Genomic DNA, 12,249 nt, shown 5'->3' on the forward strand with positions numbered 1-12,249 from the left:
AACTTGCATATTTAACTCGCTAAAGCTTTCCCTCTCTGTTTTTCTCTCTCTCCTTCCCTTTGCTCTTCCACTTTCCTTTCCTGTTTTTGCCTTTGCTTTCAACAAAAATTCCCCTTTGGCTTTTTCAGATGGATGCCTGGCTCAGAGTAAAGGACATGCAGTGCACAGTCCCTAGCAGAAGCTGAAAATGGATGATGTCTACTGATGCTTTGCGATGATGTCATCTCCTCTTTTTCTGTTTGAGATGGGTGATAGGAAAATGTTCTAAAATAAGACTGAGCGACTCCTTCATCCCTTGACTTCTCTCTCCACGGGTCTGAAAGCCATCTGAGGAAATGACCACTCAACTACCAGAGGAGTCCATGGAGACCCAGAGCTCAGACGAGCTTGAGTGCAAGATCTGTTACAACCGCTATAACCTGCGGCAGAGAAAACCAAAAGTGCTGGAGTGCTGTCACAGAGTGTGTGCCAAATGCCTTTGCAAGATCATAGACTTTGGTGACTCCCCGCAAGGAGTCATAGTGTGCCCATTCTGCAGGTTTGAAACGTGCCTGCCAGACGATGAGGTTAGTAGTCTTCCTGATGACAACAACATCCTTCTGAATTTAGCTTGTGGGGGAAAGGGAAAGAAGTGCCTACCAGACAACCCAACAGAACTCTTGTTGACTCCCAAAAGGCTGGCATCTCTGGTTAGCCCTTCTCACACCTCTTCTAATTGCCTGGTTATAACAATCATGGAAGTACAAAGAGAAAGTCCCCAGACTCTGAACTCAACCCCCGTGGTGGAATTTTACAGGCCTACAAGTTTTGACTCTGTTGCAACTGTGTCCCACAACTGGACAGTGTGGAACTGCACATCTTTGCTCTTCCAGACCTCGATTCGGGTGCTAGTGTGGTTGCTAGGGCTGCTGTACTTTAGCTCCTTGCCTTTAGGGATTTATTTACTGGTATCCAAGAAAGTCACCCTTGGGGTTGTCTTTGTAAGCCTTGTTCCTTCGAGCCTTGTTATTCTCATGATTTATGGCTTTTGCCAGTGTGTTTGCCATGAAGTTCTAGACTGCATGTCATCTTGATAAAAAATATGGTAAAATAAGGTGTATTATCAGATGTGTAGCATAGTTGATTTATCCTGTTTTTGTATTCTTTGTATTCTTATTTATTCTTATTGTCCATCCCACTAAATTCAAGCAGTGGCCCTAGTTACATGGTCCCTTTTTTACCAACTGAATTTGACACCCCTCACCCCAAGCATTTTTTGAGCTAAGAACTGGAAATAAAAATTACAGGTTGATTTTAAAGGGCTGAATATTAGAAAGGGATAAAGCGAAGTTGCCAAAATTGGTGCTTGCTGCTGCTGCCGCTGTTCAAATGAGTAGGACTTTGCTTTGTATTGGACTGATCAAGTCAGTTCATGCTGTAGGATTCACCCAAGAAGAAATTACTGTAGCAGACACCTTCCAGATGCAAGTACTGCATCTCTTCACCCAAAGCATCTCATGCTCTGAAATATCTGTTATTTACAATCCATCATCATTTATAGCAAATTAAATCACTCTACTAATTAATATTATAAGAAGAATAAAACAAACTACCAATTTTTTTTTAGTTCTTGTTGCAGCAAAAATACTTGTGGGAGGCCAACATTTTTTTTTTTTGAATGTTAAAAACTTGTCTCCAGAACACTTTCCCCAAAGAGAAGCCCATTTTTTCCTTGTCATACAATTGCAGCTCACTGTGAAATATTCCTGCTAATGAATACTTCTGGGGACCCAGACACGTGTTTGCTGTTCTCCAGGTGCACTTATTTCAGTGTACACACCTTAGGCTTCCCTTTGAGGGTTCAGAGCTCTGCAGATTTCTCTAGCTATGTTCTATGATGCTTACCCTCCCTCCCAGCATTTCCACAACCACTAGTGACAATTCCAAGCCACCAGTACTTCCTTCCTAATGGATGACCAACCTCATGCACATGTACTCTGTGGTAGCTGTGCTGGAGAATTTGGCTTATGTGACTTTAGCTCTCAAGATAGACTTCTATTCTCAACCATTAGGAAACAGATCTTCAATCAGTAATACAAATTTGAGAAAAAAAAAAAAATCTGAAATGGTTAACCGGGGTTTTGTTTGGATGGTTTGGGCATTTGGTTGGTTGGTTGTTTTTCTTCTGAGTTCGCAGAATGAGCACTGTAAGGAGATAATGTGACTTTGGGAAGATTTCTGTTTAAGGCATAGTCCTTCAAAATGTTTCAATACTCTGAATTCTCCCTGTCACTATTGTGAGTTGATGGCAATCTAGATGTGGCAATTAGCATGTCTCCATTAGTGGAACTCAGAGGAATTACTGATACTTTACCATTCCACAAATAGAACCAGGCCCTGTAAGGCTTGCTTGTATGTTGCATGGTTTAGGCTATTTTTTGAACTACTGGAAGAACACAAAAATAAGTAATATTTAATGTTTATGTGTATAACTAGGTCTAGCAACACCACAGCTGCAAACTGGTTTTCTTGTGCACAGCAGAGTGGAGTTGAGCAGTGCAAGCCTGGTTTTTGGGTCTGGCACAAGATTTAGTTATTTCAGGGCAGTGTTAAAGGGAGAGGGGTTTGTTGCATGAAAATTGAATGTATGGCCTAACAATATACTCTTAGAGCAAACACACTTTGGTAAGAATGAAAAAATGACAGTGGGAAAAGCAGAGCCTGTCAAGAGGATTTGAAGTTAAGCTGGTTCAATTTTTGTAGATGGCACAGGTGATATCTGCAGTTTTGTTCCTATTGCAAACAGAGAAAGTGTGGAAATGTAAAGGTCCTGCTTTTCTTGACCCTCATTTTATAATAGTGCGTATATATGTGTGTGTATGTACATATAGACACATATGTGAGAAGAAAACTTACAGTGAAATTATAGTTTTCAAGTGTATGGAGTTATGGAGCTATGTATTGAATGATTAAAGGAAATGTTTCAGACTTTTCTGTAATGACAATAATTATGCCTAAAATATTTTCAGAATTCCTAGAAAATGCTGTTCCTAAGTAGTTGTTTTTAATGTTTGTGGTAAAGCACATGTAGTTAGAAGAGGAATCATCTCCAGTCAAGGTTTGACTCATCTATGAACTCATAAATTTTAAGTATCCAACAACAATCGTGTCAAAAAAAAAAAAAGAAAAACAGAAACCTATGTGGTTTTGTAGAACTTCATAACTTTTGGAAAGATGTATTTGTAGTGTTAGGGGTTTATATGTTTTAGGATTTGTTCAATTTGTCTGAATATAGTGTCTCTAATAAAGGGCTGACTAACAGAGGTTATAGGTTTTGCAAATGTGTGATATATATTAATTACCTCTGCACAACATGCTCTACAGTGCTACCTGTTGTAATTTCCTTTTGATTTTCAGCTGATTATCTTAGCTCCAGCACCAGGTATTTTGTCCTCTGTTTTAAAACATAGCCTAATTGTAGCAAAATCACAGTGGTATCAGTTACAAATCACAGTAAAAATTAATACACCAGTTGTTATACTTCTCTACTTTTCAGACTGCCAGCACATTAAATTTATGCTGTTATTTCAGGCTGTGCTGCATTTCTAACCCACTCAAAGATGCAAGCATGCAAAAGCATATTGATTGTACAGCTATGCTGCCACTCAGCCAGAGCATGCTATTGCAACTTTGGGGTCATGAAATATCTATATGACTTACAATATGGCCATTCAGAATTGCTGGGAGATACATCTCAATTATTTGTGGAGAAGAATTTTTGCTGTGTGACTGAGACTAGAAAAACTTCAGATGTTACTCTTTCCTTATTTTTATTCTCTACCATCCTTTAGACTTTTGTCTAAAAAAACCTGAAAAGTTTTGTGTCCTCTGCAGTAGAATAACTGTGCTGAAATCGATGTAAATGGGGCTAAAATCAAGACTTGCATAATTCTCTGTCTGGTTTTCCTGCCTTTTCTCTGACTGTTTTTCTCTCCTTGGGAAGTAATAGCTCCTGGGGCTGTAAAATACTGCCTGCACACCAAGGCATTTCCCTTTCAATGGGATTTATTCCTGCTGTGCCCAGACATGACTCAACCAAGTACAAAGTGCTAGAAATTCATTACTATAGGATTAATTTAGTCCAAATGAGATTTTTGTTTTGTTGTGTTTTTAATTCCTGCTTATCCTGTGGACGCAGACCCTCTCCTTGCCAGCTGCCCATTTACAGTATGATATTGTGGTATCCCCTGAGGGCTGGGGCAGGATGATGCAGGAGCAGCTGCTGGGCACAGCTGAGGAAGGATGTGCTGAGCTGAGCCATCCTGTGAGCAGGACTTGGTGAGGGATGAAGCTCTGCTTGAGCGCAGAGCTCAAAGGGAAATTAACAGAGCGTGGGTTAACAGAGTCTGCGGGCTCTTACATAGGACCTGGGGCTGGGGTTAGGCTGACTGAGAAGCTGAGCAAAGCAGAGAGGGGGGTGCTGTCTATGCCTGGGGCAAACAGGCTGTTTTGAATAAATATTTTGGGGTAGAGCTGCTGCAAACAGTGTAATGTTTTTCATACTGACCCTTCTGGGGTTTAAAATTCATTTGGTAATTAAATTAATTCACTACTGGTATTACAGTTGAGTACATTTACTTTCCAAATGGCAAAATATTGAACTTCATTCTAATTTAAATGGATCCTCAGATTGGGGCATACTCCCACTGTTATGTTAACTATTTAAAGCTACAGAACTGGCCAAAGTAAGGGCTGATGTCTTAGATTTAGCTGCATTGTGAGTTTTGGTAGGTCCTGCTATATTGATTCTAGCCCCACAAAAGTGTATATGCTAATATAAAACACTTTAAATAAGCAAACTCTTGTCCTGATAACATTATTGGCAAACTTCAGGGTTGCCAATATTTAACAATGTACCCAAAAATAGGCTCTTCCAAACATACTTGATTACCTGAAGATACAGATAAGTGAGTCAGATCATGATGCTGATAATGCTAAGGGATGGCTTTGATCCCTGTATGGACCATTCACTGGAAAGCTGGACTCAATGATCCTTGTGGCTCCCTTCCAACTCAGAGAATTCTTTGATTCTGTGGAGTCCAGCAGCACAAAGCCAGATAGACAAGCACAAAACAGGAAAACACAGCTTTCCACCTAAGTGGCTACACTTCAGCCTGAGGAAGAGGAACTGTGGAGGTTCACAGGAAGGTAAATGAAGTTTTTGAGGGATTCCTTGTTATTGGGTACAAGGCCATTGTTTTTTCTTAATTTTAACCAATTCTAGTGGTAGATTCAACTCATTATTCCTCTTACTTTTCTTCCCTCTCTCATGAAACAAGTCTACATGAAACTGTGGATAGGCAGTGTTTTGAAATGAAGCAATATTTTCTACTACATTGAGTTTGCAGCCCAGTCCAGCACAGCAAGGCTAATGCTGAAAATACGGCAAAGTGCAGCCAGGATGCGAGAGTGAACAGGGTGCAGCGGGTAAATGGCAGCATGTTGTTGAAACAGTTTTGATGTCAAAGAAAGGAAAACATGGGGCTGTATCCTGCCTTGTTTTGGCTGGTTCCAAATTACTGAAAGGCTGTTCCAAGCCTGAGCACCACCATGGCTCAACACTCACCCCTGTATTGCCTCTGGGACAGTTCACTTTAGCCCTGCATCTTGATTTCTTGTACAGGAGTTCTACATCATGATTTCATCTTCCTGTATGGGTGGTAGGTGGAGTGAAAGATCCACAGTGTTATACTTCTAAACATTTTGACTATCCTAAGGCTTCTTAGGGTTGGGGGTTTTTCCATTTCTTCATATTTATTTCTACAAAGCAAGACAGTGCACTTTATTTTAAATGCAAGGATTTTAAATTTCAAGGATTAAAAAATAAAAAACAGAGAAAAAATAAAAAATGTGGGGAAGAAGAACTGAGACTTTTGAAATCACTTTAAGATATTCAAAGTGACAGAAAGAGACTGAGATTCTTTTTACTTTCATACTAACAGACTAGATGTTATCCTTTGAGTGACATCAGTAAATATTTAGTGCAGGAGATTCCCAAGGGAATTGATAAGTATGCCAGACCTTAGGCACAGACCCTGTACTCCACTACTTTTCTGTAAAGCACCATTCTTTTGCATTAGCCACCTCTGTCAAAGTTGAAAGATCGCAGTTCACAAAGAGTTCTGGCACAAAGGATAAATCCCCAGTCTGGGGACAGTAAATCATCTTTTTAAAGACACGTGTGACAGCAGCAAAGCTTTCAGTTTTAGACCTTAAACAAAGAGAAGTCATCTTGCAGTCTCAATTGCTAGCATAAATTTAATTTTAAATCAAGTTTAATTGTGCTGGGCAACACTACAAGTAGAAAACGTTTTTTTGTTTTTCTGTCTTTTGCTATACAAATGTGGTTTGCATTTTAAAAAATGTATTAAGTGGTAGAAATCTGAGATAGATAGGAAGAAGCCTAATAAGTAATTTTATCCATTTCCTTCGCCCCTGTAGAGATGAATGCTTTGTCTAGTCTGGTTTTAAATATCTAAAATGATGAGGCCTCCACCTCTTCCCACGAGGGACTTCTCAGCCATTTAATAGGCTTCTTTGTTAGGAAATACTTGCCTCACACTGATCCTATCTTTTTTCTTCTGCATAATGTAGTCCCTTTCTTCTGTGCCCACTATTTTAACTTTTATGAAATCTGGGAAATGCATCATATTTATCCATTTCATACTGTAGCTGAATAATTCATAATCCTTGTTATTCAAATAACAAAAGAGATAAGCAGCCAATAGCTGAGCAGCTAATACTTCACTGAGATGCTGTACCATGTACCAATGGGTATATTTTGTGGCAAGTCCTGGCTGACACTGCTTTCTGCATTACGGAGTGAAAAATGTCAAGAATGTCAAGTGAAACTGAAGAAATGCATCTTCCCAAGTGCATGCATGGCAATATTACTGAAATTTCAAGAGGTGCTGAGGCAAACAGCCTACTTCTTTGGATAGAGCTTTTCTTTCTATAAGTGGGTGATTTTATTAAAAGTATGCTTTCAAAAAGCATTTGAATTTTCTATTCATAAGCAAACCTCTAGATGAGAACCACACTATGTCAAAACTCTTTAACTTGTTGAGAGACAAGGCTGGATTGATTGCCACTCACTGCTAAGCAGTTTTTGCTGACAGCTTAGCTCAGAAGAAAAATTTAATCCAGCATTATAGAGTTTGAAAAGATGTCTTTGCAACTGTGACACTGGAATCAGATCTGTGCATGAAAAAATGACTCATGTTTTGACAACAGTAACTGCATTTCTGATTTAATTACAACATATTAGATAATCCTCTACCTCACTCAAAGGGCAAAAAGAAGCAGTGTGACTAAGGAAATCCTAGGTGGACAGCCAGATTTTTATGTGATTTTGCATTCTTTAAAAAGGCAGCGCTATGTTTTATGTTGACCCTAGGCCAGGTGGGAGGTCTGCTAGGTCTCTGTAACCTCAGAGCTGTAGTGGATGCACATAAAAAAAGGTGTATCAACAGCCCACATGGATGTAGAGCTCCTCATATACCTGCTAATATATGGCAATCCACAGTTGGAGATCTCTTGAGATGGAGGTTGCGTCTGTGGGTTTGATTCTTGCCTATGGACTTCTCTAGATTCTTTTAAATGTTGTGTTTAACCCACTTATAGTCTTGGCACCTATAAATTCTCACAGTATAGGGTCTCACAATTTAATTCTGTGTTTGGTGGAAAAGGTCTGCTTGTCTTAAAAACCCCTGAGGTACTTGTTACATCTGCCCTACTTATTCCAATAAGGAAAGCAGTTCTGAGGTATGATGGCATATTGTTTCCTCTACACTCCTCAGAACTTCATCTATCCTTGGAGATGTTAACATCAGGGTTTTATCCCTTGTACTTCTACTCTTCTGCCTTTTGTCCAAGCTGAACATCCTAGTCTATTTGATCTCTCCGTAGGCAGCAGGCTTTCCATGCTCACCACCAGCCACTGCACTTGCCTGAACCTTTTCTATGGTTTGTTTTTTGGTTTGTTTGGTTGGTTTTTTTGGTTTGTTTTTTTTTTTTTTTTTTTACTTTGAGGTGGGATGAAGCATTTAGAAATAGATTCTTATTAGTGCCATTTGTTGATAAGCCCTGTGATCACATAAGACATCTGTACTCCTACAGCCATGGAAATGACTTTGTCATTTTTATTGGTCCTGACAGCACATCTGAGGTGTTACACTTGATTATTGCTAGTTTATGTGTTATATGGATGTGCATTGATAAACTCACTATCATGCGAGTTTATCCAGTGCATTCTAACATCTCTGTCTAAATTGTTTGGTTCACATGGATGCAGGAGACAGTAGATTTCAGAGAATATTTAATTTAATCTTGGCATAGACTGTATGGATTTTAGCTCTATTGAGCATGTGGCCTGACATTGCGGGACTGAGCAGCCACTCACCATCTCTCTCTGCCATAGTGATGGCATCTACCTCATCCACTTGCTGCAGCCATCCCAAACTACAGCCTAGAGCTGTTTTTATTGCAAGAATATATTTTTCTTTTAAACACCTTTTACTGAATCTTTTTATTTCCTTAAGACCCTGTGGCTTTTTTCATGCCCTTCTTTCTTCATTCCAAGAAGAGGAGGTGCTCTCAGATAAAATTGTTAATAATGATGCTGTTTAGACAGTAAGCCCATTCAACTGGGTTCTTCATATTGCCTAGCAGGGCAAAGGTTTGGGGCCTCTTCCTTCAGATGTCCTACCAAATATAAGCAGGGACCTCAGCATTTTGCTGTCCTGGGCCTCACAGAAGGCTCTTTGCAGTCCCTGGAGGTCTTCATGCTGATGCTCTTTACATCAGTGTCCCATCTTTTAGTTAGAAAAACTGAGTGACTCTAAGGAAACATTATTATTGCAATAAAGCTAGATAGAGATTATTTTCTTTCAGTGAAGAATGAAATCATGAAGCTGAAACTTTCTGGGGCACTTCCATGGTCAGCTGCAAATATCTAATGACTTTTTTGTTTGTTTTAGTAACTAACACAATAATAAAACCAGGTCAGTGGGGCTGCATGAATCATGCAGATAGTTAATGAAGTTTCACAAGTAGGTGCTGAAAATGTGTGGGGGAAAAGGGATTAAAAAAAAATAAGAAAATGGAGGAAAAGACTTGATGACATAATAGGGCTTGGGTGGAGAGGACAAACGGCTGTTGATCTTCTACAAGAGATTGCAGAAATAATGCACAAAGACAGGTAGAATGTGAAGAATGTGTGTGTACACTCCAGTGTATTATGGACACATGGTAGAGTAAAATTGTCAATCCAACAAACTTGAAAAAAGGAAGTTTTAATCATAGGTTACTTTACTTTTTACTTTGTCACAAAAAATCCGTAGGTTTTGAGTTCCAGATAAAGTTGAGGCTTACCAAATGTAATATGAGTTTTATGAGAGGAGTTGGCTGCTGTAACTGCCTTCTATAACTGTCTTTTTTAGATTTATGTCATAGTGTGGGAACTTCTTTTTGTTTCTGTTTATTTCATGAGTAGAATAATGAAATCTGCCACAATCTTGCAGACAAGGAAACTATGACATGGAAGCAAATGACAAAAATATAACCATTCCTATCTGAAATAATGAAGTACTAATGTAATAGCAATTGTTTCACTCAATAAAACTAATTTTTCAGTAAAGATTTGTCATGATAAGCATATTTCTTAATGTGTGGGTTTGAAGGTCTTTCAGATTTTATTTCTATTATTTATTGCAACAGTTTAAAATATAGACTGAAGGTGAATATGTGATAGTATTTCAATGTTTTAACCAAACAGACAAAACATTTTTGTTTACTGCAAAAGTATGTAAAGTGTTTTGTGCAAGGGAAGACTGCAAGAAAACTAAATTAAAGCTAGAAAAAATTCTGGATGATCACTCAACCATTCATTTTTAAAATAAAATACCAGCATGTATGAGGGAGCATTCCAGGTAGCAGCCAGAAAGTAGTTTGCAGCATGTATTTTGCATTGGAGTCTTACATTTTCTGGCCTTGCTAACTGACTGGTTATTAAAAACACAGGGCTGATTCCTGGTTTAGAGAAGGATGTCCTTGCCTGGAAACCCTTAGTCCAGGCACCTCGAAAGCCTGAGTCCACAAGCATTTTCTGCTTTTGGAGGCAGCCAGCTGCAGGTGGGGTTGTCCCTCACAGTGTCAGAGAGGCGTTGGTGGAGTCTGGTCATAGGGGACACGGATGTGATTTGCACACACGTGCACAGGGAAATGGAGCTGCTCAGTGAACACACACTTCCCTGGCATGAATTATTCCTTCTCTTAGCAGGACTGCAAGGAGTAAGAGTGTTGGGTAAATCTGCTGGCTTCAGGTGCAGCTAGACCACAAAGAAGTGCAACTCACAGAGGTGCAGTATGTGACCTTGTAGAAGTGGGTAGAATAGGAAGATTTATTCACATTAGTCAGCATGTGGCCACTGGTGTAATTTGCATTGTGAATGGATGAGACTTTGGTTTAGTGATGGCTAGATATAAAACTCATGCAGTGCTTCTTTATTTTTTTAAATTGCAAAACCTTCCCTGCCATGTTCTGCTTCCTTCTTCTCTGTCAGGCTGGGATGGCCCAGAACTGCTCAGCTTTCTGATATCCAGATCTCATGATCTTCTAAACTTGCAGATATTTGAACCCTGGATTGTAGGACAAACCCACTCTGAGCTGAAAGCAACCCATCCTTGGAAAAAGGTGGAGGCGTATTGTCTATCACTCTTTCTAGTGTAGAAGTAAAAGCTCAGATTAAAATGTAATTTGTTTTGTCCCATGGTAAATTCAAACATGAAGTGTCTTTCCAACTTCATTTTTACCACCTCAAAATTTCATCTATTTCTCCTGGTTTGTCCTGACAAACCTTTATACATAGGTTTCTAAAATCAAGTGCATACAAAAACAAATGAGAAATCATGTGATCTTCACTTGCAAGTTCTTTGTTTCTTTACTGAACAGTACTCATAAAAGCAGCATAAAAAATAAATTAAGAAAATAGACAGCATAGTTAGATATCAGGCTGAACTTTTAGCACTTAACCAGCATTGCTGGAACCTCCAAAGAGGAAAATAAATGAAGTTTAGACCAATGTTCTTTATATGTTAAGACTAAAATTCAGCTCTCTCCCTCCTCAACCACAGAAAATATCAGTAGCTGCTTATGCATCACAAAGGGCTGCAAACCTGCCCCTCTTGCCATTGACACATTGTTTGAAAGGCGAATTATCTGGTGGTTAGTTTGACTGGAGGCATTGGTGTTTTGACCTGGGACTAAGCCCCTGGTAGGAGCAGAGGAGTGCACCTCAACATCACCTGGTTGTCCGTCCCTATGGCAACAATGGGTGGGGAGGGCTGGGAGGACTGTGACTCCCAAACCTTGAACAATGAGGACATTTAGAGATGCTTCTCGAAGGATGTTACCTGCCAGCTGTGCCTGCTTGTCTGAAACATGAATCACGGCTGTCTCCTTGCCCAAGGAGATACAGCTGAACCATGTGGCGTCAGACACCTCTGGGAAATCCTACAGAGCAAACTGAGTGGGCTTCAAAGGGAGAAGTGGGAGGAAACTCCTTGTGGGTATCTTTACACAGCAGCAAGGGAAGCAGCCCTGTGTTCCAGAGATGGTGCATTTCATTCCCAGCGTTGCATGTGATTACCCAGTACATGCAGCTTGTGTTGCATGAAGCATTCTGCCTTACTGCAGCGCCTTGCATTGGCGGTGCAGCACTCGCATTGCCTGCGCAGATTTATCCTCTTCCACGCTGCACAGCCATTAAAGCTGTAGGGCAATTGCACCTGGGCATTGGCAAAGCCAGCTCCTCCTCCCATCCTGTCCCCATGGCTTGCACACATCTGGCACCGAGCACACACAGCCCCTTCTTTTCCAGAGGCCAGCACCATAACTCTCCTTGCCCAGCCCTCTCCCAGCTCCCTGCTGCCCCTGCCTGCCTCCCTGCTGGGTGTCTTTAAGGTTGTACAGGACTGGAGCGAATTTATCTGAAATGACAATTATTATTCTTGGAGAGAAAAAAAAAACAACTTTGCACTTTTGACATACATGGAGCTTTCTGGACATCATAAAGTGAGAAGAGTAAGGTCCCATGTCATCTCTGCAGATGGCTGTCCCATCACCCTGTGCCACACGTGCTGCTCTCGTATCAGTGAGCACACCCTCAGACTACAGGAAAATCTCCCTCAGACCTCCTTGCATGTTGGTCA

General features: G+C 40.2%; 1 protein-coding gene across 2 annotated transcripts in view; it reads left to right on the top strand.

Annotated features, from left to right (window-relative positions):
* Positions 1 to 9,676, top strand: part of RNF182 (ring finger protein 182) — a 35,485-nt gene extending 25,809 nt beyond the window's left edge. For both annotated transcript variants that reach the window (XM_030265540.4, XM_072924169.1), the window contains exon 3: positions 129 to 9,676. In XM_030265540.4, the coding sequence (XP_030121400.1) occupies positions 336 to 1,073 (738 nt within the window). In that variant the 5' untranslated portion in view covers positions 129 to 335 and the 3' untranslated portion in view covers positions 1,074 to 9,676. The remainder of the gene's footprint in view (positions 1 to 128) is intronic.
* The last annotated feature ends 2,573 nt before the right edge of the window (positions 9,677 to 12,249 follow it).

The sequence above is a fragment of the Taeniopygia guttata genome, chromosome 2 (assembly GCF_048771995.1).
Source record: "Taeniopygia guttata chromosome 2, bTaeGut7.mat, whole genome shotgun sequence".
Classification (NCBI taxonomy): Eukaryota; Metazoa; Chordata; class Aves; order Passeriformes; family Estrildidae; genus Taeniopygia; species Taeniopygia guttata.